General features: G+C 46.1%; 2 protein-coding genes across 4 annotated transcripts in view; one reads left to right on the forward strand and one right to left on the reverse strand.

The window, feature by feature from the left end:
* LOC119164417 (deoxyribonuclease-2-alpha) overlaps positions 1-27,232 on the forward strand; it is a 194,708-nt gene that overhangs the window by 85,183 nt on the left and 82,293 nt on the right. The window lies entirely within an intron of this gene.
* LOC119164416 (sodium-coupled monocarboxylate transporter 1) overlaps positions 1-27,232 on the reverse strand; it is an 84,275-nt gene that overhangs the window by 13,142 nt on the left and 43,901 nt on the right. The window contains exons 14-15 of the mRNA XM_075871689.1: positions 27,076-27,176; positions 25,337-25,431 (exon numbers count right to left, since the gene is read on the reverse strand). Coding sequence (XP_075727804.1) covers positions 25,337-25,431; positions 27,076-27,176 — 196 coding nt within the window. The remainder of the gene's footprint in view (positions 1-25,336; positions 25,432-27,075; positions 27,177-27,232) is intronic.

The following is a 27,232-nucleotide window of genomic DNA, read 5'->3' on the forward strand; positions in this document are numbered from 1 at the left end:
GAATCATACCTCATACACCGATTTAACACCCTCGAAAAAGGCATAAATGAAAGTCCGGGTACACTTGCAGCAATCAAAGCACTATAATATATACATATGCATTTATATGTGTATATGTACTTATGCATATGCGCATATGTATGGGGGTGTATGTGTGTATATGTAAGTTTATAATTGTAATCATAACAGTTCAAGATTTCGCGGCACTGTGGCGGCGACGAGGACTGGACAACTACAAATATCTTTGCGTGTTTCAGTGAACCACTGTCGTCTATTTCTATTTCTCTGAATAACCGAACAATAGTTGTAAGCCCGACTTGTCGAAGGGTCACCGCATGCACAACTAAAAGCCCCGAACGTGGATTCCCAGAACAAAATGCAATCACTTCAAACGCCCCTTCTCGCCTTTTGGCAACCCTTCCCCGATTTTGGCAACAAAGCCCGACATCCACATACACAACTAAACGCCCCGAACGCGGTTTCCCAGTACAAAATAGCAATCACTTCAAACGTCCTTTCTCGCAGTTTGGAAACCCTTCCCGCATTTCGACAACAAAGCCCGACATATAGAAGGGCCACCCCATACACAATTAAAACCCCCAAACGCGGATTCGCAGAGCAAAATAGCATTCAAAACGACAGACAGCGCCTTAAGAAACATTTTCTCCCGCGCCGACTTCCTGGAGCCTCGGAACGCTGTCCCCGACGCCGAATTAGTGACGGTCTTTAAAAAATAAAAAATAAAAAATAATAATAAAAAAAGCATTTTTCGCGACACGCAAGCCCTTACCTTAGCCAGGCCCCGTCTACAATAAAGGGACCGCCACCAAACTGCACTGAACGCAATACTAAGAAAATACACACTGACGACGCCACTCGCGAAGCACAGTGGAACCTGGAACTTTCTGGATATCCTTTCCTCTCTCGTTTTTCAAACTCTTTCTTTCTTTCTGTTTTTTTTCGTTCCTTCCCTCTCATTTTTTACCCAAAATACTATAAATGTGAGCGCAAACAGAATGTACCATGACTCCTGATGAAGGCCAGACTCTGGCCGAAACTGTCGAATTAAACACTTCCGTTGTTACCGTTCTCTTGGAGGATCTACTTGACTTATATATATATATATATATATATAAGTCAAGTAGATCCTCCAAGAGAACGGTAACAACGGAAGTGTTTAATTCGACAGTTTCGGCCAGAGTCTGGCCTTCATCAGGAGTCATGGTACATTCTGTTTGCGCTCACATTTATAGTATTTTGGGTAAAAAATGAGAGGGAAGGAACGAAAAAAAAAAAAAAAAAAAAAAAACAGAAAGAAAGAAAGAGTTTTGAAAAACGAGAGAGGAAAGGATATCCAGAAGGTTCCAGGTTCCACTGTGCTTCGCGAGTGGTGTCGTCAGTGTGTATTTTCTTAGTATTGCGTTCAGTGCAGTTTGGTGGCGGTCCCTTTATTGTAGACGGGGCCTGGCTAAGGTAAGGGCTTGCGTGTCGCGAAAAATGCTTTTTTTATTATTATTTTTTATTTTTTATTTTTTAATTTTTTAAAGACCGTCACTAATTCGGCGTCGGGGACAGCGTTCCGAGGCTCCAGGAAGTCGGCGCGGGAGAAAATGTTTCTTAAGGCGCTGTCTGTCGTTTTGAATGCTATTTTGCTCTGCGAATCCGCGTTTGGGGGTTTTAATTGTGTATGGGGTGGCCCTTCTATATGTCGGGCTTTGTTGTCGAAATGCGGGAAGGGTTTCCAAACTGCGAGAAAGGACGTTTGAAGTGATTGCTATTTTGTACTGGGAAACCGCGTTCGGGGCGTTTAGTTGTGTATGTGGATGTCGGGCTTTGTTGCCAAAATCGGGGAAGGGTTGCCAAAAGGCGAGAAGGGGCGTTTGAAGTGATTGCATTTTGTTCTGGGAATCCACGTTCGGGGCTTTTAGTTGTGCATGCGGTGACCCTTCGACAAGTCGGGCTTACAACTATTGTTCGGTTATTCAGAGAAATAGAAATAGACGACAGTGGTTCACTGAAACACGCAAAGATATTTGTAGTTGTCCAGTCCTCGTCGCCGCCACAGTGCCGCGAAATCTTGAACTGTTATGATTACAATTATAAACTTACATATACACACATACACCCCCATACATATGCGCATATGCATAAGTACATATACACATATAAATGCATATGTATATATTATAGTGCTTTGATTGCTGCAAGTGTACCCGGACTTTCATTTATGCCTTTTTCGAGGGTGTTAAATCGGTGTATGAGGTATGATTCACGTTGTTCACGTTCCCGGTTTGATTTAAATCCTGTTTCTAAAAGTGTGACTGACAATTTGTCGAAGGAGTGGCCGGGAAGGTTAAGGTGTTTTGATAGAGGTAAAATTTTGATAGAGGTAAAATGATTGAAAGTATAACACCTCGACGCCCGATACAGCCCACCGTCATCGACAGCAGTACCGCACCTTCCCAAGAGGTGAAACCTGCCGACCAACAGAGGCGTGTTGCTCTATTGCCGACCCCACCCAAAGAAACATCGAGCAACACGGACATCCTGCCCTCAACGCTCGCTCGGAGCTCAACGCCTGCCAGCAGCTCGACGCCCGGATCATCCTTTCAACGACGAAGGCCTACACAACACACCTACAACCTGCGGACTTCTGCAGTGCCGTCCCCGCGCCCAAAAGAAGACTGACTTCCAATCTGTAAGTCCAGCTCTCTGCTCTCCGGTTACAGTGCCACTTTTCTTAAAGTAAGAAAACTCACGGATAAACGAATCAGACATGCAATGCATAGATCGACGCTGCAAGTATACCTAAATGCTAGAATAGCCCCCAAAGGAATGACACTCTCCATCACCCCTGCCGCCACAAATCTCGACGAAAACAACCAGGCCGCATGGCAAAACGTCCTTCTAGAAGCATCACTCAAGCTAACAGAAATTGCAATCAACCACAGTGAAAAACAAGTAAAGAAACTGACCAACATGACCAACGCCATTCTGCGCGACAACAACCACTTATCAAACGAGGAAATCACCCTACTAACAGAGTTCGAACAGAATAAATACCAAGAGGTCAAGAAAACTAAAATACAGAAACTTAAAAGAGACAATGTTTCCAACCCCACACTACCAGACGCTACACTGTATGACTACAACACATTCACCCACGAGGAAACTCACGGCACAAACAAGAAAACACCTATCAACACTCACTACGACGCTGCGATTATAAACCTATCAGACACGAGTTTGTCAACTGATGAAGTAAAACTATTATCTAAAGGACTAAACTTCTGCCCAACTAGAAAATCTTTCGATGAGTTTCACTTACTCCGAGACCTCGACAACTTCGCTAGAAAATTGAGGCTGCACGAATATTTCTTGGACAAGCCGTCTAACATTCCAAAGACTCCCCGCCACCAAACAAGCGATTGGACACCAAATAGTCATCGAGACAAGTGTCTGGACTTATATATTAACGCGGTCCAGAAAGATATATTACAGGAGTATCACAGACAGAAGGGAAAGCGGGAAAACATGACAAAATCCGAGAAAAAGAGTATGCAAAACCTAACATCTAGGACTGATATAATAATAAAGCCCGCTGACAAAGGAGGGGCAATTGTAGTCCTAAATACAACCGACTACCTACAAGAAGCATACCGTCAACTAAACGACTTAAAATTCTACGAACGCCTCCCAGGGGACCCGACAGAGAAATACACGCGTATTGTAGCAACAGAACTGAAGAAGCTGTTGGACGAGGGAAGAATAACACGCAGTGAGCACAAATTAATGCGGCCAGTACACCCTCGTCCAGGGCGCTTCTACATACTCCCAAAAATTCATAAACCCGGTAATCCAGGCCGACCAATCATTTCAGGTATAGGCACAGTAACCGAGCCCATATCAGGGTACGTAGACAAATTAATAGGCCACATTCCGTGCACTCTCGGGTCGTACGTAAAAGACACCTCACATTTTCTTCGAGATATTGCAGACCTGCGCATTCCGAAACACTCATACTTAGTTACCCTTGATGTGTCTTCACTTTATACAAATATTCCCCACGATGATGGCATAGCGGCATTAAAAAACACATACACAAACCATAGACAACCTGACACCCCAGATTTCTCTGCCATCGCAAGCCTCACAAGACTTGTATTAGAACTGAACTCATTCGAGTTCAACCAAGAGTACTTTCGACAAATCAGCGGCACCGCCATGGGTACCAAACTCGCACCAAACTATGCTAACATTTTTATGGGAGAACTAGAAACCGAATTTTTGTCCCAAACTCCCTTGAAACCACTCCTATACAGGCGGTACATTGACGATATTTTTCTTATTTGGACTCACAGCGAGGATGAACTGCTAAACTTTATCGATACTTACAATACTGTGCATCCAAACATACACTTCACACACACCTACTCACAAGTAACCGTAAATTTCCTTGACGTTACCATAATAATAGAAGATGATAAACTTTCCACAACCCTCTACCGCAAACCAACAGATCGACAACAGTACCTCCATTACCAAAGTGATCATCCACGCCATTGTAAAAACAGCATTCCATACGGCCAGGCCCACCGTTTTAAGCGAATTTGCTCAAAAGACACTGACTTCCACGCGAGCTCACAAAAGCTTAAACTCGTGCTCGAAAAACAGAAATATCCTCCACATGTAATTGATGACGCTATTCAAAAAGCTAGAAAACTTCAGCGTGATGACCTTCTGATGAAGCGGCCACCACAACACAACCTGCAACAGACACACCTATGTTTAACATACAGCACGAATTTCCCCAACGTTAACAAAATCCTTAAACGACATTACAACATACTGGAACAAAGTGAACGTCTAAAACGTGCATTCCCATCGGCTCCTGGCGTCGTTTACCGACGAACACGCAACCTCAAAGACACACTTGTAAACTCCCAAATCAATACTTCAACTTCCGACGGTTCATGCCGACCTTGTCTGAAGCCTCGATGTTTTGTATGCAAAGCGATGCGAGATACAAGCAAGGCAAGCAGCACACAATCCAACTTTTCAATTAACATACGAGGAAATCTAACATGCGATTCCCCTAATGTGGTATATCTACTTGAATGCAACGTGTGCGGCATGCAATACATCGGACAAACGGAAACACCCTTTAGGATTCGTTTCAATAATCACAGAGCCCACGCGAAATCAGCGCCGAATCTACCTCTATCAAAACACCTTAACCTTCCCGGCCACTCCTTCGACAAATTGTCAGTCACACTTTTAGAAACAGGATTTAAATCAAACCGGGAACGTGAACAACGTGAATCATACCTCATACACCGATTTAACACCCTCGAAAAAGGCATAAATGAAAGTCCGGGTACACTTGCAGCAATCAAAGCACTATAATATATACATATGCATTTATATGTGTATATGTACTTATGCATATGCGCATATGTATGGGGGTGTATGTGTGTATATGTAAGTTTATAATTGTAATCATAACAGTTCAAGATTTCGCGGCACTGTGGCGGCGACGAGGACTGGACAACTACAAATATCTTTGCGTGTTTCAGTGAACCACTGTCGTCTATTTCTATTTCTCTGAATAACCGAACAATAGTTGTAAGCCCGACTTGTCGAAGGGTCACCGCATGCACAACTAAAAGCCCCGAACGTGGATTCCCAGAACAAAATGCAATCACTTCAAACGCCCCTTCTCGCCTTTTGGCAACCCTTCCCCGATTTTGGCAACAAAGCCCGACATCCACATACACAACTAAACGCCCCGAACGCGGTTTCCCAGTACAAAATAGCAATCACTTCAAACGTCCTTTCTCGCAGTTTGGAAACCCTTCCCGCATTTCGACAACAAAGCCCGACATATAGAAGGGCCACCCCATACACAATTAAAACCCCCAAACGCGGATTCGCAGAGCAAAATAGCATTCAAAACGACAGACAGCGCCTTAAGAAACATTTTCTCCCGCGCCGACTTCCTGGAGCCTCGGAACGCTGTCCCCGACGCCGAATTTGTGACGGTCTTTAAAAAATTAAAAAATAAAAAATAAAAAATAATAATAAAAAAAGCATTTTTCGCGACACGCAAGCCCTTACCTTAGCCAGGCCCCGTCTACAATAAAGGGACCGCCACCAAACTGCACTGAACGCAATACTAAGAAAATACACACTGACGACACCACTCGCGAAGCACAGTGGAACCTGGAACCTTCTGGATATCCTTTCCTCTCTCGTTTTTCAAAACTCTTTCTTTCTTTCTGTTTTTTTTTTTTTTTTTTTTTTTTTTTTTTCGTTCCTTCCCTCTCATTTTTTACCCAAAATACTATAAATGTGAGCGCAAACAGAATGTACCATGACTCCTGATGAAGGCCAGACTCTGGCCGAAACTGTCGAATTAAACACTTCCGTTGTTACCGTTCTCTTGGAGGATCTACTTGACTTATTGCAACGCTACGGCCATTTTCGCCACCATGCCTGCCTACTCCAGACCGGCCACCGGCGCACCTCCAGCGGAAAAAGTATCACGGAAATTTCCTAAACATGCACCAAGTACAGCTATCATTGGAAATTCACAAACGAGATACCTTCATCGACACTTCAACCCCTACGACAAGTCAACACCGGCATTCATAACGATCCGCGGAGCATCCACTTTCGATATTGAAGATGAGCTGGCAAATGTGCCACGCTCAGTAACCACGCTCGTTTTCCACGTGGGGACGAGCGAATTGGAACTGTACGGGCCGGATGAGTCCCTTCGCCGCCTTCGCCGCCTGGTAAATAACACTCTTCAAAGACGCCCGGAACTTGACAGACTAATTGTCTCATGTGTGCCACCACGATCCACCAACAGGCGCCTACAACGTTCCAACGAGAAATTCGTCCACCGCTTCAACAGGGAAGCTCGTCACTTTAATGAGACAATCAAGACGTACTGCCGGAAACCGGGCAAGGTGTCATACATCGACTATGAATTCGACCAACTGCCAGCCAGACGTTTCCTTGCTGCGGACGGACTACATCCGAGCTTCATGGGGGTAGCACTCATTGCTCAAACGCTGAAAGGGGCAATATATCGCGGGAACCTCGAGCCTGCCGCGGGGTGGTCATCCCAACCTACCACTCCCATCCAAATGCGAACAGAAGAATATCACCAGGGAACCAGAAGTCACCAACACGTTCCCGGAGCACTGCAGACCTCTGACACCACGACAGAGTTCCCAACGATCGTTGAAAGTATAACACCTCGACGCCCGATACAGCCCACCGTCATCGACAGCAGTACCGCACCTTCCCAAGAGGTGAAACCTGCCGACCAACAGAGGCGTGTTGCTCTATTGCCGACCCCACCCAAAGAAACATCGAGCAACACGGACATCCTGCCCTCAACGCTCGCTCGGAGCTCAACGCCTGCCAGCAGCTCGACGCCCGGATCATCCTTTCAACGACGAAGGCCTACACAACACACCTACAACCTGCGGACTTCTGCAGTGCCGTCCCCGCGCCCAAAAGAAGACTGACTTCCAATCTGTAAGTCCAGCTCTCTGCTCTCCGGTTACAGTGCCACTTTTCTTAAAGTAAGAAAACTCACGGATAAACGAATCAGACATGCAATGCATAGATCGACGCTGCAAGTATACCTAAATGCTAGAATAGCCCCCAAAGGAATGACACTCTCCATCACCCCTGCCGCCACAAATCTCGACGAAAACAACCAGGCCGCATGGCAAAACGTCCTTCTAGAAGCATCACTCAAGCTAACAGAAATTGCAATCAACCACAGTGAAAAACAAGTAAAGAAACTGACCAACATGACCAACGCCATTCTGCGCGACAACAACCACTTATCAAACGAGGAAATCACCCTACTAACAGAGTTCGAACAGAATAAATACCAAGAGGTCAAGAAAACTAAAATACAGAAACTTAAAAGAGACAATGTTTCCAACCCCACACTACCAGACGCTACACTGTATGACTACAACACATTCACCCACGAGGAAACTCACGGCACAAACAAGAAAACACCTATCAACACTCACTACGACGCTGCGATTATAAACCTATCAGACACGAGTTTGTCAACTGATGAAGTAAAACTATTATCTAAAGGACTAAACTTCTGCCCAACTAGAAAATCTTTCGATGAGTTTCACTTACTCCGAGACCTCGACAACTTCGCTAGAAAATTGAGGCTGCACGAATATTTCTTGGACAAGCCGTCTAACATTCCAAAGACTCCCCGCCACCAAACAAGCGATTGGACACCAAATAGTCATCGAGACAAGTGTCTGGACTTATATATTAACGCGGTCCAGAAAGATATATTACAGGAGTATCACAGACAGAAGGGAAAGCGGGAAAACATGACAAAATCCGAGAAAAAGAGTATGCAAAACCTAACATCTAGGACTGATATAATAATAAAGCCCGCTGACAAAGGAGGGGCAATTGTAGTCCTAAATACAACCGACTACCTACAAGAAGCATACCGTCAACTAAACGACTTAAAATTCTACGAACGCCTCCCAGGGGACCCGACAGAGAAATACACGCGTATTGTAGCAACAGAACTGAAGAAGCTGTTGGACGAGGGAAGAATAACACGCAGTGAGCACAAATTAATGCGGCCAGTACACCCTCGTCCAGGGCGCTTCTACATACTCCCAAAAATTCATAAACCCGGTAATCCAGGCCGACCAATCATTTCAGGTATAGGCACAGTAACCGAGCCCATATCAGGGTACGTAGACAAATTAATAGGCCACATTCCGTGCACTCTCGGGTCGTACGTAAAAGACACCTCACATTTTCTTCGAGATATTGCAGACCTGCGCATTCCGAAACACTCATACTTAGTTACCCTTGATGTGTCTTCACTTTATACAAATATTCCCCACGATGATGGCATAGCGGCATTAAAAAACACATACACAAACCATAGACAACCTGACACCCCAGATTTCTTTGCCATCGCAAGCCTCACAAGACTTGTATTAGAACTGAACTCATTCGAGTTCAACCAAGAGTACTTTCGACAAATCAGCGGCACCGCCATGGGTACCAAACTCGCACCAAACTATGCTAACATTTTTATGGGAGAACTAGAAACCGAATTTTTGTCCCAAACTCCCTTGAAACCACTCCTATACAGGCGGTACATTGACGATATTTTTCTTATTTGGACTCACAGCGAGGATGAACTGCTAAACTTTATCGATACTTACAATACTGTGCATCCAAACATACACTTCACACACACCTACTCACAAGTAACCGTAAATTTCCTTGACGTTACCATAATAATAGAAGATGATAAACTTTCCACAACCCTCTACCGCAAACCAACAGATCGACAACAGTACCTCCATTACCAAAGTGATCATCCACGCCATTGTAAAAACAGCATTCCATACGGCCAGGCCCACCGTTTTAAGCGAATTTGCTCAAAAGACACTGACTTCCACGCGAGCTCACAAAAGCTTAAACTCGTGCTCGAAAAACAGAAATATCCTCCACATGTAATTGATGACGCTATTCAAAAAGCTAGAAAACTTCAGCGTGATGACCTTCTGATGAAGCGGCCACCACAACACAACCTGCAACAGACACACCTATGTTTAACATACAGCACGAATTTCCCCAACGTTAACAAAATCCTTAAACGACATTACAACATACTGGAACAAAGTGAACGTCTAAAACGTGCATTCCCATCGGCTCCTGGCGTCGTTTACCGACGAACACGCAACCTCAAAGACACACTTGTAAACTCCCAAATCAATACTTCAACTTCCGACGGTTCATGCCGACCTTGTCTGAAGCCTCGATGTTTTGTATGCAAAGCGATGCGAGATACAAGCAAGGCAAGCAGCACACAATCCAACTTTTCAATTAACATACGAGGAAATCTAACATGCGATTCCCCTAATGTGGTATATCTACTTGAATGCAACGTGTGCGGCATGCAATACATCGGACAAACGGAAACACCCTTTAGGATTCGTTTCAATAATCACAGAGCCCACGCGAAATCAGCGCCGAATCTACCTCTATCAAAACACCTTAACCTTCCCGGCCACTCCTTCGACAAATTGTCAGTCACACTTTTAGAAACAGGATTTAAATCAAACCGGGAACGTGAACAACGTGAATCATACCTCATACACCGATTTAACACCCTCGAAAAAGGCATAAATGAAAGTCCGGGTACACTTGCAGCAATCAAAGCACTATAATATATACATATGCATTTATATGTGTATATGTACTTATGCATATGCGCATATGTATGGGGGTGTATGTGTGTATATGTAAGTTTATAATTGTAATCATAACAGTTCAAGATTTCGCGGCACTGTGGCGGCGACGAGGACTGGACAACTACAAATATCTTTGCGTGTTTCAGTGAACCACTGTCGTCTATTTCTATTTCTCTGAATAACCGAACAATAGTTGTAAGCCCGACTTGTCGAAGGGTCACCGCATGCACAACTAAAAGCCCCGAACGTGGATTCCCAGAACAAAATGCAATCACTTCAAACGCCCCTTCTCGCCTTTTGGCAACCCTTCCCCGATTTTGGCAACAAAGCCCGACATCCACATACACAACTAAACGCCCCGAACGCGGTTTCCCAGTACAAAATAGCAATCACTTCAAACGTCCTTTCTCGCAGTTTGGAAACCCTTCCCGCATTTCGACAACAAAGCCCGACATATAGAAGGGCCACCCCATACACAATTAAAACCCCCAAACGCGGATTCGCAGAGCAAAATAGCATTCAAAACGACAGACAGCGCCTTAAGAAACATTTTCTCCCGCGCCGACTTCCTGGAGCCTCGGAACGCTGTCCCCGACGCCGAATTAGTGACGGTCTTTAAAAAATTAAAAAATAAAAAATAAAAAATAATAATAAAAAAAGCATTTTTCGCGACACGCAAGCCCTTACCTTAGCCAGGCCCCGTCTACAATAAAGGGACCGCCACCAAACTGCACTGAACGCAATACTAAGAAAATACACACTGACGACACCACTCGCGAAGCACAGTGGAACCTGGAACCTTCTGGATATCCTTTCCTCTCTCGTTTTTCAAAACTCTTTCTTTCTTTCTGTTTTTTTTTTTTTTTTTTTTTTTTCGTTCCTTCCCTCTCATTTTTTACCCAAAATACTATAAATGTGAGCGCAAACAGAATGTACCATGACTCCTGATGAAGGCCAGACTCTGGCCGAAACTGTCGAATTAAACACTTCCGTTGTTACCGTTCTCTTGGAGGATCTACTTGACTTATTGCAACGCTACGGCCATTTTCGCCACCATGCCTATATATATATATATATATATATATATATATATATATATGGTGTGTGTGTGTGTGTGTGTTTTCCGCCCCCTTTATGTGAAAATAACTAAAAGGAAAAAGGGGGGTAGCCCGTACCACCAGGAGGTATAACGGGCTCAAGCCAATCTAACCTAAATGAAGAGGGGAAACTTCCCAAATTTTTATTTTTTTAAAAAGCCAATTAGTTAAAAAACCATGGGTAAAACCTAGTGAGTGTGGCATGAAACTGTAATAAATAAACTAGTTAGCTCCTTAGGAATGAGCAGGTCGATATGCAGCAGCAGTGTATTTTCCCCACTTGAGTTTTTGGAGTTCGCGCGTGCGTGTGTGTGTGTGTGTGTGTGTGTGTGTGTGTGTGTGTGTGTGTGTGTGTGTGTGTGTGTGTGTGTGTGTGTGTGTGTGTGTGTGTGTGTGTGTGTGTGTGTGTGTGTGTGTGTGGAGAGAGAGAGAGAGGGAGGGGAGGCTATGAGGAATGGGAGACGTGGCCTGGCTCATACGCCATGTTTATTTCATTCCGACTTCTTCCTTTTCGGCTTCCCCCAACCATCGCTATCTTCTTACGTCACGTGATTCCCCCTCCACCCAGAAGAAGTCGCGTCAGACACTTAACAACAAAAACGCAGAGTGTTAAAGCGCAAAATGTCAAAATGCACCGTAGTTCCATTTCAGAAAGGGAAGCAGTCCGGCCTTGTCTAAGAGAACTCGGGCGGACGAGGCTCGCTGTTGCGTCCTGGATGGCATAACCACACCCTGGAGATCTGCACTAGTGATGACATCGGTTGAGTTCTTGTGAGAAATGGACAAGGTTGGTAGTCCCTGTAGCATTTCAGGTTCGGATGCCGAATGCGTCGAATTGTGTGTGGTGACGGGAACAGACGGTGTGCTTCCAGTTTGCCAGTGCAATGGTCGTGGCTGACGGAATGGTGTCTTGGTCTCTGCAATTTACCGATGATGCATTTTCGTCTCTTTCGTCGTTTTCTGTGGTTTCGGAGCTGTAATCGTAGGCGCAGTCTTGATCTCTTGTGCCAACGGCGTTTGTTGCGCTGTTACCTTATGCGTATATGCCTCACGTCTTGAGTTGACTTTAAGAGGCTCACTTTTCGTCGTTGTCCTTGTTGGTATATCCGTTGGAGTGTCTCGAATCCTTGGACTCGCTTTTTCTGACGTTTCTGTGGCTGTATTGAAACCTGCTGAGGTGGGAGTGCTTTTTCAACATCATGCCGGTTTTTTTTAGAAATTGATGTAGAGTCCAGTCGGCACCTGGTACTCTGTGGGCTGTCGTAATGCAGTTCGGGCAATGAAGATACTTCAGGGTTGGTAGAAAGTTCTTCAGAAGCTTCTTCTGCCCTGTTCACTACGAGAGGCTCTTGCGCATTGCAGTGTGCGACGTTCGATGCAGCTGAGCCTTCGGTGTTGCTTCGACTGTCGAGTGTGTATGCACCGGACGGCGATGCATGAACCCGTGTGGAAGGAGCATGGCTCGACAGGGTATTTTCCCGGTGCATCAGCACGTATATCGTGAACACGGCGTCCTTATGAGGCAAACGGCAAGCGTCAGGAGCGCTTGAAGAGCCGCATAATTGAAACCCGGGTGGTGGACCACGTACGCGATACGAAGAATGAAGGGTATTAGGTGGGTAAGCAACGTCTCGTGTCCTGTGCTGGAGCGACGACTTTGAAAACATCGGTTTTCGCGAAAAAAAAAACCTGGTGGAAAGCTATGTTCCTTGATAAATGAGCGTGGGCTGTGACTGCCGAGTTTTGTTGTGTGCAGATGGTCGGTAATGAGAAAGTCCTTGTTGTAGTCGTTAAAACGAGCAATCATCTCTTCTCTGATCTTTTGCCAAGATTCGTCGTTTTCGAATATGTGTGTCAGGTAAAACGTAAATGCCTCACCGGAGACGTAGTCAGTGAAGTTGGTGATCATTTCCCTTTCCGACCATGATGCAGCGGTAGCGTGGCGCTCGAGCAGGTCGAACCAGTCCTGTACAGGTCCATCGTCCGCTGCTCCAGTGTACTTGGGGATGGGAAGGTCAGTCGATGATTCTGTCATGATGCCGGTCACTGCATGCGCCTGAGATCACCTGTTCTGTGGCCGATATTCAGTAGAGGTGAATTGCCAGTGGCTTCATGAATGATGTGAGGCTGATGAGTGGCGCCCAGGTCTACATCCTGTCGATTCGTGTGACGCTATAAAGAATGGGAGACGTGGCCTGGCTCATATGCCATGTTTATTTCATTACGACTTCTTCCTTTTCGGCTTCTACCAACCATCGCTACCTTCTTACGTCACATATGTATATAAAAACTTACCGGCAAGTTATTTTTTCACCCAATTTTCTTTGTTCTCATTTACTTTACATAGGTTTTAATACCTTCCCCTATACATTCCTTGACATTATTGTCTATTAAATCTTATTACATCGCGTCGAAACACGGAAAAACAAGCCCTTGAGTATACACTTCTTTCCCCATTATATATATATATATAAATAATATGTTCAAGGCGTTCACGTAACTTTAGCCACAGTTTAAAAATATGCTGGAACACGTAATTACGACGCTACCAAGTGTATGTTTCTCACCGTTGACTGGATTTATTCGGACTGTTTTTTGTGTTCTGAAATATTGTTTATTAGATCTGTTTAATTAACACACTTTTGAAGGAATGAAGCTGGATAAAAATTTCAATGAGAAAGTTGTAGATAAGTGCGCAAAACGCCCAAATAGATAGTTTTGAACTTTATATCTGTTAAGTAAGTGTTTTTCTTCTAATTACGAATGCCCGTGTAATATTAAAACTTACCAAGTTACAAACCCGCTCGCGCATGAGTGAGCACAATAATTCTTGTGCTCCCTTACGTCCCGTGTAAGAACACGCTTCCCTCGCAACAGTTCATGACTGCGATAAGCAGTCAAAGCGGTTATCTTTTTTGTGGCCGGTAGCGATACGTGTTCATCGTGAAGCCACCACCGACATTGCGGCCCTGCCGAGGCAGCCCAATCGGGCACATGCTATAGTCGTTAGTACGCGGAACATCAGGGAGCACTAGAATCATCGTGCGCACTGAAGCGTGAGCAGGTTTGTTACGTGGTATGGAATGGAATGAAAAAACTTTATTTCGATCCTGCAGAACGCGCTTAGCGCGTAGCGGGCGCCTCCCACGTAGGAACCGACAGGCAGTACCTGGCGGCTGGTTCGCGGGCCTGCTGGACGGCCCATTGCTGGTCGACGACAAGTGAGCTTCTGAGGGACCTCTCCCACTTGTTTGAGGTAGAGTCGGGAGTTTTTCTGCACTCCCAGAGCATGTGTGCGAGTGTCGCTGTGTGTCCACATGATGGGCATGTGTCGCTGGGGTACGCATGAGGATAATAAACGGGAAGTGTGTCAAGGTTTGGGTACGTGTGTGTCTTTAATATGCGTACGGTTCATGCCTGCGGTATGTTAGGTTTCGGATGAGGGGGTGGAAAAATGCGGCGTTCCAGGTAAAAGTGCTTTGTTATGTCAATGTTCGTAATGGGTGCATCCCGATTGGTCTCTAACTCAGCAAGATGTTGTTGCCCTGTGGCGGTGCGGTATGTAAGTACGCGCGCTGCATCATGGGCGATCTCGTTATGGTTGGATAGGGCGTCCGGCCCCTGGCCGAGATGGGCGGGGAACCAGATGACAGTGTGGTGCTTCAGGGCACTCGGGTCCACTTCGCGCAGGATACGTAACGCCTGGTCGGAGATGACTCCGTGTTCGAAGGTTTTTATGGCCGGCCTGGAATCGCTGTCAATGCATTCCCGTTTGCTGTCAAGCATAGCATAGCTATAGCTACAGCTACTTGCTCCGCTACTTCGGGGTTTCGGGTGAGGATCGTGGCAGATTTAAGAGTCTGCAGCGTGGATGATACCGCGACCGCGGTGAAAGCTCGGCTGTTGTGATAGGCAGCGGTGTCCACCAACGACACGTTGTACGCTTCCATGTCTATGCGCTTGAGAATGGCGGTCACCCGCGCAAGGCGCCTGCCTCTGTTGTATTCGGGGTGTACATTTCGTGGAATGGGAGCGATCGTGATAAGGTCGCGGATTTCACGGTGAATTAGAGTCAACTCTGGGGGGTCCCTGGCCCTCTAGGAGAAGAAGCCGAGCTCGCGCAGAATATGGCGGCCCGCGTTGGTGGTGGTGAGTCGGGTGAATTGCACGCATTCCTGAGCCTCGGCGATATCTTCTAGCGTGTTAAGTACGCCAAGCTCGAGGAGTTTGTACGTCGGAGTGGTGGTAGGGAGGGCAAGGTCTCGTTTGACCACCTTGCGAATAAGCTTGAGTTGATCGCGCTCAGCACGTAGCCATTTGTGTATAGCGGCAACGTAGGTAAAATGGCACAAAACAAACGCGTGTACGAGACGCAGCAGGTTGTCTTCTTTGAGGCCATGGTGCCTGTTGGCTACTCTATGTACGAGTCGTATGGCATTCTCAGTCTTAGTCCTGAGCTTGTGTACTGTTTGGTTGTTGGTTCCACCGGACTCGATGATCATGCCGAGGACCTTTATGGTGTCTACCCTGGGTATAGTATGGCCATCTCTGGTGTGGAGGGTGATATTGCGTTCCGCCGGAGGTTTCCACCCTTCGGGCTTGGCACCCCGGTGTTTAGGCAAATATATCAACAGCTCCGACTTCGCGGGTGAGCGCATGAGACCGGTGCGCTCGAGGTAGGATTCGGCAGTGTCGATAGCCTCTTGCAGGGCGGACTCAATGAAGCCATCCGACCCTGTGGAGCACCATTTGGTTACATCATTTGCATAGATGGTGTGATTTAGCGCGTCGATTTCCTAAAGTTGTTCGGAAAGCCCGATCATCACCAGGTTGAAGAGAGTGGGCGAGAGGACGGATCCCTGAGGAGTGCCCCACTGTCCGAGCTCCACTTCTTCCGACACTAGGTCTCCTACGCGGAGGACGGCTCTGCGTCGAGTAAGAAAAGGGCGAATAAAGTAGTACAGTCGATGACCTAAGCCGAGGGCTGCGATCGCTTTCAAGAGTGACGAGTGCGTTATGGTATCTAATTCCTTTTCCAAGTCAAGCCCGAGTATTGCACGAGTGTCCCGATGTTTCCGCCGTCCAAAATTTGATGCTTTGGGAGTAACAAGGTGTCTTGAGTGGATAACCCTGGTCGGAAGCCAATCATGTGGGGCGGGATGCAGTCGTTATCTTCGAGGTATCGATCAACCCTGTTGAGGACGACGTGCTCAGCCACCTTGCCACGCACGACGTGAGAGTTATGGGGCGTAGGTGATCTAGACTTGGCACCTTTCCCGGTTTGGGTATGAGAACCGTGTGAGCTAGTTTCCACGCATCGGGTATCTCATCCTTTTTCTATGTTTTGATGATAATTCCGGTGAGGTAAGTGACGGAGGGATCGTCCAGGTTGCGTAGGAGCTTGTTGGTAATGCCGTCGGGGCCAGGGGCAGAGTGGCCGTTGAGCTCATGGAGAGCTCGGTGCACATCTTCAATAGAAACGTCGGCATCTAAATTAGTGTTGTCGCTGCCAGAGTAATCGGGGTGAGGGGTCACAAGGCCCGTGGGAAGCGGGAGATAAATTTTCACGAGGTTCTTGACAATATCTTCTGGTGATACTGTCCGTTTAGCTTGATTAAGTATTTTCACGATCGAATGACGCTGATTTGTGCGGGTGTTGGTTTCATTGAGGGGGTGTTTGAGTAAGTTCCACGTTTTTCCATTACGAACCTGACCACCAATAAAGTTACAAATTTCGTCCCACTGCTGTTTTGAAAGGATGTGGCAGTGATCCATCATGATCTTGTTCGACTGAAATATGCGTTTGCGTAACCTCCGATTAGGGCGCTGGCCCTTCCACCGAGCCAATACTGTTTGGCATCGAGTAGGAGGGCGAGACGACTGTCCATCTTTTCGGTTGGAAGGTCTGTACTGATAGATTTGGTTGCCTTGTTAACGTCAGCGTTCAGCTGGGCCGTCCACGTTTCGAGGCTCGGTGGGGTATCGGAGGAGGTTGTTCTGCGCGGGTCTTATGAAGGAGGTCCCAGTCGACCCACATGTACGACTTGGTCTTCCTGCTGACTGTGGGGATGTGTACGGCCAATACGAAGTGGTTTCTACCGAGATCTGCCATGAGGTTGGACCAGCGGGCGTCGGCGATATTCTTCACGGTGCAGAGATCCGGCGTAGTCTCTTTGCGTGGACGTACCAGTGCGAGTGGAAAGGCTTTGTCCGTAACGAGAATAAAGCCCATGTCATTCTCATTTTTCCAAAGCTCGTTACCTTTTAGTGTGTCTTACGCGTGGCCCAGGCGCTATACGCGGCGTTAAAATCACCCGCAATCGGTAGCGGGTTAGGCCCCGCGAGACAGACGGCTTTCTGGAATGAGCGTGTGAATCTTTGTCTGTGATGTCAGGGACTACTGTATACATTGAGCACGTACACGCTTTGTTGTGATGTGTTGCCAGGGAGAATTTTGAACCTAACATGTTCAATTTCGGGAACATTGAAACTGTGCGCTGTGCAGGTAGGTAATCTTGTTAGCGACAAGGGTGGCGGTACCGCGTCTTCTCGAGGGGACGGGCAACCACTGGTATCCGGAAAACGTGGCGGTTGGTACTACATTCTCTTGTAACACCATGTGAGGTTGGGCTTCGTGGCTACGGAGGTATTGCTGCAGGAAAGCTTTCTTGTGGGCGAAGCTCCTGCCGTTCCATTGCCAGATTCGTGACTCGTCATTTGGCCTGACCATCTTGAAGCATGTAAGAGTCGGCCTGAGCACCCAGTGGGTGCATAAGGGCCGCGTGAAGTGGTGAATCGGTCACGGCTGTACGTTGCGACAACGGCTAACCCGCGGCTACGGCAGGGGCGGCGACATGTTCGAGGTATTGCTCCACTTGGCCCAACCGATTACCATGAGCCACGAGGGTAGACTGCACGAGAGCCATGCTTTCGCCATGAAAGCGAAGGCTTTTCTAAATCGCCGATAGCGTGCTCTTAACGGCGTCTAACTCTGCCTTTAAAGCTGGCTGGTCGTGGGTGACCGCGCGTTTCTTGGGTGAGCTCTCACCATCGTCGTAACCGGCTCCTATGGGTTGCGGCTGCGACGGGGTGACTGCATTGTTGTCGTTGTCGGTGGTGGGCGTAGCAGCGCGTGCATTTCTGTTAGTTTTCAGTTCGGCGATTGCGACTCTGAGTTTGCGTATTGTTTCTTTCATCATCGCATTTTCGTGCTTTAAAATCGCTATCTCAGATATAGTGTGCGTATCATGCTCTGGGAGTGAACCCGAGCCTGCCTGTAATGTAGTGTTTCCTTTTCCCCGGTCGGCGTCCGCCCAAGTGAGTTTCCCGCTTATTCTTGTTGGCGTTGCCTGGCGATGGTGGTGCCGATGGGCTCGGTGATCGGTGACGGGAGACCCCGGTGAGACTGGGGTGAGGCCTGGAACCAGCCTGACGCCCGGAACCGGAGTGGGAGTCGGAACGTGACGCAGGCTAGTAACCTGAACGGGAACCATGACGTGAACCATAAAGGGACCTGGAGTATCCCCCGATATAGATTTGGTTAGGGTCCCACTTCGCTCACTGCGGCAATGGGTCCGAGGGTGGCTCCGGGACCTCGATGCACGCATGGTGTGGTTCCTGGGATGACCCTGGAATCGGTATCGGGACTGGGATCGGCTGCTATCGGATCGACCGCCAATAAATAGCTTCAAGGCTTGGTCGTCGTCAGCGGTGGCGTTGACCTCGTTCATTGCTTCATGACCATTGTTGTGTCGTGTCGAGTGTGCTCGCTCCCATTGTCATCGGTGCACCACGTATGGAATGTGGTAGCGCTCTTTATATTCCTGGTCGTTAGTGAAGTGGGCTCCTCCACAAAGCTTGCATGTTGGTGTGCAGCGGTGTTCTTTTTTTGGTGTTCGGCACGCTACAGCCTCGGCAGAAAACGTCTTCAGGGTTCGGGCAAACGTCCGCTCGATGGCCGACCCGACCGCAGGCGTTGCAAATATCTATCAGTCTACGATATAGTATACTTTGAGGTAGCACCGACCCGTATCGCACAGAATTGTGCACGCAATATCCATCGAAGGCCACGGTCACTGCGGTGGTACTTCCGATGCGCTTGGCAGCCAGCGCTAGTGGATTACGGTCGTTGACAATCTTCGCATCAATGTCCGCCAGACCGTCTTGAACGGGATTCCCTAGAATGACGCCTTTGCATGTAGAATGTCCTGCCGCTTCATAGGCACTAACCTCACAGGTCTTGTAAGCGATGTGGATTTCTTTAACGCGCACCTAGCGATTAGCATTTTTTCTCTTCGGCGTGCTTGCCACTAAGATATTCTGTTTAATGTTGGAACAGAGCGGGTCTGCTTGCTGTTCCAATTGCTTGATACCTGCCAAAGACGAAATGGCTTCAGCGATTGTCGTTGGGCCAACCCTAGCAATGTTAAGGCCCCCTGTGGGTTTAATGATGATGCGGATGTCGTCCTTTGGTAGTTGAGGCATTCGGCTTGCTTGAATAGTTTTGTTCTTCACATTTTCTCTGTTGCGGGGCTTGTACTCGTTGCGTTTTGAAGCACTATATGAAGGCACACGTTTCGAGGCTTCGTTTTGGGCTAGTGCTCGGTGACACGAGGTGGTCTGCCAGCCTTGGTCTGGTGAGATTTCCTTCGGGTCCTCCCCTGTCACTTGGTACTCCCTCGCTCAGCGAGACAGTGCAGCTACGGGGCGCGCGAGCGAGCACGCGCCATGTTAGAGCGAATAGGACACTCGTCAGGGCTAGCTGTCAGCGGGCGAGTGATGATAGTGCAGGCGCAATAAAATACAAGAAACAAACACGCACTGCGTCCAAATCGTGTCGGCAAAGTCCTTGTGTCTTCTGGAAGTCGTTGCACTAATACAACGTTGAAATCGCAAAGTAGCGTCGCGAAAACATTGAATAAAGCAGGAGCCGTAGTGGAAGCGTTCGCGGGCATTTGTAAATAGCAGAACACTAATACCTAACAGATGTAAAATTCAAAACTGTCTCATCAGACGTTTTGAAAAACCGAACTACAACTTTCTCATTGAACTTTTTATCTATCTCCGTTTCTTGAAAAGTCGTTTAATTAAATATGTTTACTTACTATTATTTTATAACACAAAAATATAGTCTAATTCCAGGCAACGGTGAGCAGCATGCATTTGGTCGCGTCGTAATCGCGTGTGCTGCCATATTTTCAAACTTTGGCTTAGTTTACCAGGGACACCTTGTATATATGAATCTTTCTACCATCACAATTCTTCATGCAAATACTGAAGCGAAATACAGGCACAACATCACGCGCGCCTTCACAGTGTTTTGCTTGCACCCAGAAGAATTGTTAGTTTGTAATGCAACAGCACTGAAAGATCTGGGTATCCAAAAACTGCGCAATATTCATGGGTGTCGGGGCTACAAATAACATTTTGAAATAATGTGTGCGCCTATATGGTAGTTTCTTTGCAGTGCACCTTTCCAAATTGGCTGGCTTCAGTGTTATTGAGAGTTAATATATGCATTGCAGGGCTACCGGTGAAGCACGTCGGTCAGTCATAAAGTAATTCTGCAAGCTACCTTCAGTAGCAGAGTTGTTTCTATTTTTTTACATATCGTGGATGGATGGATGGATGGATGGATGGGTGGATGGGTGGATGGGTGGATGGGTGGATGGATGGATGGATGGATGGATGGATGGATGGATGGATGGATGGATGGATGGATGGATGGATGGATGGATGGATGGATGGATGGATGGATGGATGGATGGATGGATGGATGGATGGATGGATGGATGGATGGATGGATGGATGGATGGATGGATGGATGGATGGATGGATGGATGGATGGATGGATGGATGGATGGATGGATGGATGGATGGATGGATGGATGGATGGATGGATGGATGGATGGATGGATGGATGGATGGATGGATGGATGGATGGATGGATGGATGGATGGATGGATGGATGGATGGATGGATGGATGGATGGATGGATGGATGGATGGATGGATGGATGGATGGATGGATGGATGGATGGATGGATGGATGGATGGATGGATGGATGGATGGATGGATGGATGGATGGATGGATGGATGGATGGATGGATGGATGGACGGACGGACGGACGGACGGACGGACGGACGGACGGACGGACGGACGGACGGGTGGACGAGCGGATGGATGGATGGACGGTTGGACGAGCGGATGGACGGTTGGACGAGCGGATGGATGGAATGAAATGGAATGTAACAGACTTGCTGCTCTTGCATTGGTTTCGTTCACATGACATAGTGCAAAACTGGTATGGTATAACCTGACTGCATGGCAAACATAAGTGACAGACCCTAACATGCGATGACTACACACCACGCTCATGGTGCACTCACGTTTGTTTCGCAAGCCTCAAATATAACAAGTTTGGTATTACGGGACGTGAATTTATGACCAAAGTGTATGACTGGTGCAAACATGGTAATCATGCTATGCGTATCATGTAAAGCATGACTACATGCTACGCTTATAGCGCGCTAGCAGCCATTTCGCTAGCTTTACATAAACCGAATTCGGTATCACGTGATGTGAATAGACGACCAAGGCAATGACACGTTCAAACATGATAATCATGATATGCGTGTTTTGTAAAACATGGCTACATGCTACGCTCATAGCGTGCTAGCGGCCATTTCGCTAGCTCCCCAACTGCCAAGTTTAGTATCACGTGATGGAAAAGAACGACAAAGGTGAATGGCAGATGATAATCATGACAAGGAAGTCACGTACGACATAAGTTGCGTCCGCCTCATAACAATGTGCTGAATTTGAATTGACGTATCAACATTACTCATTCGTGCTTCGCTTATCATTGATTCCCACTTTACCTGATATCTGCCAATTTTATTTTCTCCAAACTTCTTCCTGACTCACTGAATTTTGACGTTGGTTGCTTGAAAGTGTCCGCAATATTGGGTTTCACTAATTTCCTAATTCGAGTGGTCTCACTCCTACTTTGACGTTTCCTGCCAAAAAGCTTGTTGAACACTCCCGTTTTGCGAATTATTAGGCTAGTTTTGTTGCGTCCAGCACCTACGTCACGGGCGGTCGCAGTGCATGAGAAGTAAACGCAAAAAGTTTCTAACAGCTAAAAAATAGACTCGCGCCGCCTTTGAGGCCGTACCCTCTTTCGTTAGCATTTGAGAGTAGTCATTATTAGTTTGGTAAATAGATCTATATAATGATGTTTCTCAGCCGGGAGTCAAATATATGAAGTAGTACTTACATATAAGGTTAGCCTAATAACGTAGAGTAGTAGATGAAAATGTAAGGAGCAAATTATTTCTAATTCTAGATAGTGGTGAAAAGCAAAAAAAAACATTGCACAAATGTAATGACGGGTTCGCACCAGTCAGCGCATAGCGTCCGCTTGAACAAACCCCGATGACTCTAGGCACCACAGAGATGTGTTTGGATAAAGCCGTTGATGATTTAGGGTACTTAGTATTCTACTTTGGGAATGCGTGCAGTCCTCTCGTGGACCTCCTACTTGCATCATCGACAAAACTTACGCCATGAACGACTTCACGGTGATATTAGGGGTATAAGCGACGTCAAACAACTGACTACTACTGAACAATTAGTCCACGCGACAATTGCTGTTAAAAGCCCTCATAGTCCTACGTTTGGCGAACGCAACTGGTGCTAGTGGGCGGCTATGCTTTAGGATAAATATTTGAAATTCACCTCTCTGTTTAGCCAGTGTGCATGTATGTTCGGTGCTGGAGTTAGAGTAGCGTAGGACTTTCAATGGAACATTATTACAAATATGATTTTATGTCTACTTTGCATATTACCAGCTCAACATGGCCTAATATACAAGACACAGAATGGGGGTATATCGAGCTTACATATAGCGCCTCAATGAACTTGAACGGATCGCCGTGCTAGTTTTAGGTTGTTAGAAGCTCGTAATAATGATATCTGAGGTTTGGACGGACACACTGACGGAGCGATGGACAGACAGACAGACGGACGGAAGCACGGGTGAACGGACGGATGGTTGAATGGACGAACGGATGGATGGATGGATGGATAGACAGACAGACAAACGTGCGAACAGAATAATGAATGAACCGACAGATGGACGGATGGCCTCATGGATGCACTGACTGACGGACGGAAGCAGTGATGCACAGACAGATGGACGGACGGAATAATGAACGGATGGAGACATGAATGGATGAATGGACGCTTTGCCCTGCTGATCATAAATCACTCCGTGTATATGCTGGGAAAAGCACTGACGTCATGTGGGTCACTGACTGGCGAAGCACATAAACACACAACGCTATCTATTGAGCAATTTGTAAAGTAGAGGTGGCTACATATTACTACTACGACTACAAAGGAGGGAACGACTCATGGCCTAAGGATTTTCACCCCTAGAAGTTAGTAACACTGCGCAAAAGAATCGTTGCAATCTTCAAGTGTCTTCAAATTCATGTTGCAATAAGGTCACTAATGTGCGTAAACGCTCAAGAAAGTCAGTAACGGCTCCTGTTAGTAACTCCTTGCTTGTGGTTACAAGCCTTGTACTACTTTTTAGTGCCCACTTAAGGTACAGTGATTCGGCCGTAGATCGAAATGATTCGAATACAGTTCAAGTTTAACGAATGGCTGAAAAAGCAAAGGTGCATGCCGCACGAGGCAACCTATGCTGCGGCTGAATAAAAAAGCCAGCTCAAATTTGACGCAATGGGCTGCATGAACACCTAGGCATATGTTCAAGCTTAGCGAGCGCTGCATAAGACAAAGCAACCTACTGCGACACGCAACAACTTGAGTGTTACGGTAGGTTAAAGATGCGTGCCGGTGCGGATTCATACACTGGCATGCGTTAGGCCACCTACAATGAAAACGCGTCTGATACTAGACATAGCATATAATATTCCCGAAGCTGTTTAAGTTTGGCTGGCCGTAGATGTAATTACTAGCAAGTATATGTGAATCCCGACTGAGGACCCGTGTCTATAATGTGCATCTGTTTACCACAGCTTTAAATTACTACTCCAGAACACCACGAAACTAGGATACAGCTTTAAATACAGCGCCAGTTTGTACTTTAGCAGTTAGAAACTTTTCTCGTTTACGTTTCATAGACTCCAACCACCCGCGACGTATATACGCTCAACGTAACATTTCCATGGAAGTTCCCGATTTATTCGCAATACAGTAGCGCCCAATCTCCTCAATTTACAGTAAACTTCAAAGTAGGAGTGCGATCACTCGAAATCAGCAGAAAACTGGCAGTATGGGCATTTTTAAGCTAACAATGTCAAAATTGAGCAAGACAAAGTAGTTAGTATGGAACAAACGCGTCAAAAAGAAGGTCATGCGAACAGTGAGCAGGGTTATGTGTGCTGAACTATGTGGGTTGTGTGTATAATTTCATCAGGACAAAGGCAAAGTTATGCGAAGTTAAAGGCGAGAGAGCTTTTCCTTTTGTCCGGAGTGTGATACATAGTGTGCATGTGGAGCTCAAATTTGTCGCAGTTAAATTGTGTTGTACATTTGCGCCCGCTTCTAGTGCCTGAAGAGGGCCCCGCTTGCTGTAGATCACTATGTTGGTTTAAAAAGCCTTGGGCAAAGAGGAAGTTTATCCCTTCGATTGCAGTCATTGATAACTAGCATTCGAAGACACGAGATCAAAACCAGCCAAGTATGGCACCGTTTGTGAAAGATTTTAGAGTTCAAGAGGATCGCCACTAATACTAAAGAAGCCGATAATGCGCTAACTGTTGACTTCAATTGACTCGCTCGGTTCGCTTTACTTTTTGTATTTTAATCAAGCAATAACTAATCAAAACAACTGGGGTGCTTCGCAACTAGTACTCATAACTTTTCTTCAGAATTTCTATTTTGACGTTTCGAAGAGAGACGCTTTTTGAGGCATCACTTACCGTCATTGTCTGACGCAATCTTGGAAACCTTTTCCAGATGTTTAAAAACACTGGGCTTGTCAAGCGCACATTTCTCTTTGCAGTTTTGTGACCACCTGAAAGAAATGTTGATTAAACTGGTTGACTTCATCTATGAGCGGCAACCGGTCATTCCAATTGAAGATTACTTCAAAAACATGGAATAGTCATTCTGTTCCATAATGGAAGCCGTGGTCTACTCATTTTGCAGTTGTAGTTGAACGTTCACAGAACAATTAGTTACATTTACACACATGCAAAAAAAAGATGGAATACGCTTGATCTTCGCCTCAAGAGTTTAACGTGGTAGTCTTGTTTGATTCCGTGTGCATCACCTAATCGTTCACTAGACTCGTTTCGCATAATGACTGACTCCTCTACCCGGCCGAAATAAGAACTCCTGGAGGAATCCGAAATAGCTCAAAAGTACTAAACAAAAAGACAAATGCACCTCACTGTTCACCGCGGTATGTTTCAAAACAGTATTTTCGTGACTCACTACGATATTTTTGGGAAAACTTTTCTTAAAACAGTTCAGTATTTAGGCGACAAAATCACCTTAGACATTTCATTTACCTTTCACGTTTTTGTGTGAACACTTAAATTGCCATGATTACTTGTGTTTTTTTACCAACTCAGTGTGGTAAGGACACATTTCTATGTAGTGTGAACCCATTTCTGTGTGGTGTGGACAATCAGTGTTAAAAAACGTGAACTCATTGTGTAAGTATTGTGCTATGTACATATGTATAGCCTTGTGTTTGTTACAAAATGTGCGATGTTGACTTTTGTGCAAGAGAAGAGGAGTTGCCGGCGCCACGCATCGGCACCAACCTCTCCTTACATACATTTAATTAAAAAAAAGAAACTCCTGCGCTAATTCGATTGCCTGTTTAGAAACTTGCTAGGTATCTTGTTCCATTTAGGGTGCCCACAGCGTCAAAGTTGTTCAGTTTGTCATATTAGCAAGTGCCCACTGCGCGTTCGTAAGAAAACATGTGCGCCTACCATTATGGCTAATACTATAAACATTGAAGATGAATAGCTATGTTTGCACACTCTCAAATCGAAGAGCCTTTGACCAACCCACTCGTTCCGCTGTTCACAAAACGCCTGGAACAGATTTACTTCTCTGCAATGCAGCATGAAATGTCTACAAACTCTCCACATGACGTCAGTAAAGGAAATGTTTCCCAAGCGTGTTTATGCGAAGGTGTGGTTCTGTGGTAGAACACCTACTGTGCACGCAGAAGGTTTAAGTTACAAAGTTTTGTTTGCTTGTTTTCTTCTATAGATGCAAATAAACAGATATATCTGAAGATGTTGCTCACTGACAACACCAATCCTTCGCTCACAACAAACGCTGGCACTGGCATTTCGACAAAAAGTCCTATTTAACAATGCCATGTTACAGGGTTATTGCTTTATAAACTTATCCTCTGTGTAAAATATCCGGAATTCTCTGTCACCGTTGTTCTCATTTTGAGTGGTTTCTAAAGCTTATAAGCAACAAACATTGTCATTGGGTTTAGGTACACAAGATGTTCATTATAAGCATCACTGTGGGAAACATGTGTGTCAATATGACAGTCTGAAATTCAGTGCTAAATAATTGCCAACAACTACTGAGATTCGTGCAGGGCTTTAGTTTTTAAGTATTATATAATATCTTCGCTACAAACAATTAAAGCCTTTAGTTTCAGAAGACGGCCACAACTTACCTGTAAGAAGACTCAGAGCAGTTCCTAAAAATATCGTCAGGAGGGCTCCGATGAACGATATCCAGTAAAAGGACAGCAAGTACAGTGGGAACACATAGGAGCTGCGCATATGAAAATGCGTATAGAAAATTTTACACAAAGCCAAAATCAAAATTAT

The sequence above is a fragment of the Rhipicephalus microplus genome, chromosome 8 (assembly GCF_043290135.1).
Source record: "Rhipicephalus microplus isolate Deutch F79 chromosome 8, USDA_Rmic, whole genome shotgun sequence".
Lineage (NCBI taxonomy): Eukaryota > Metazoa > Arthropoda > Arachnida > Ixodida > Ixodidae > Rhipicephalus > Rhipicephalus microplus.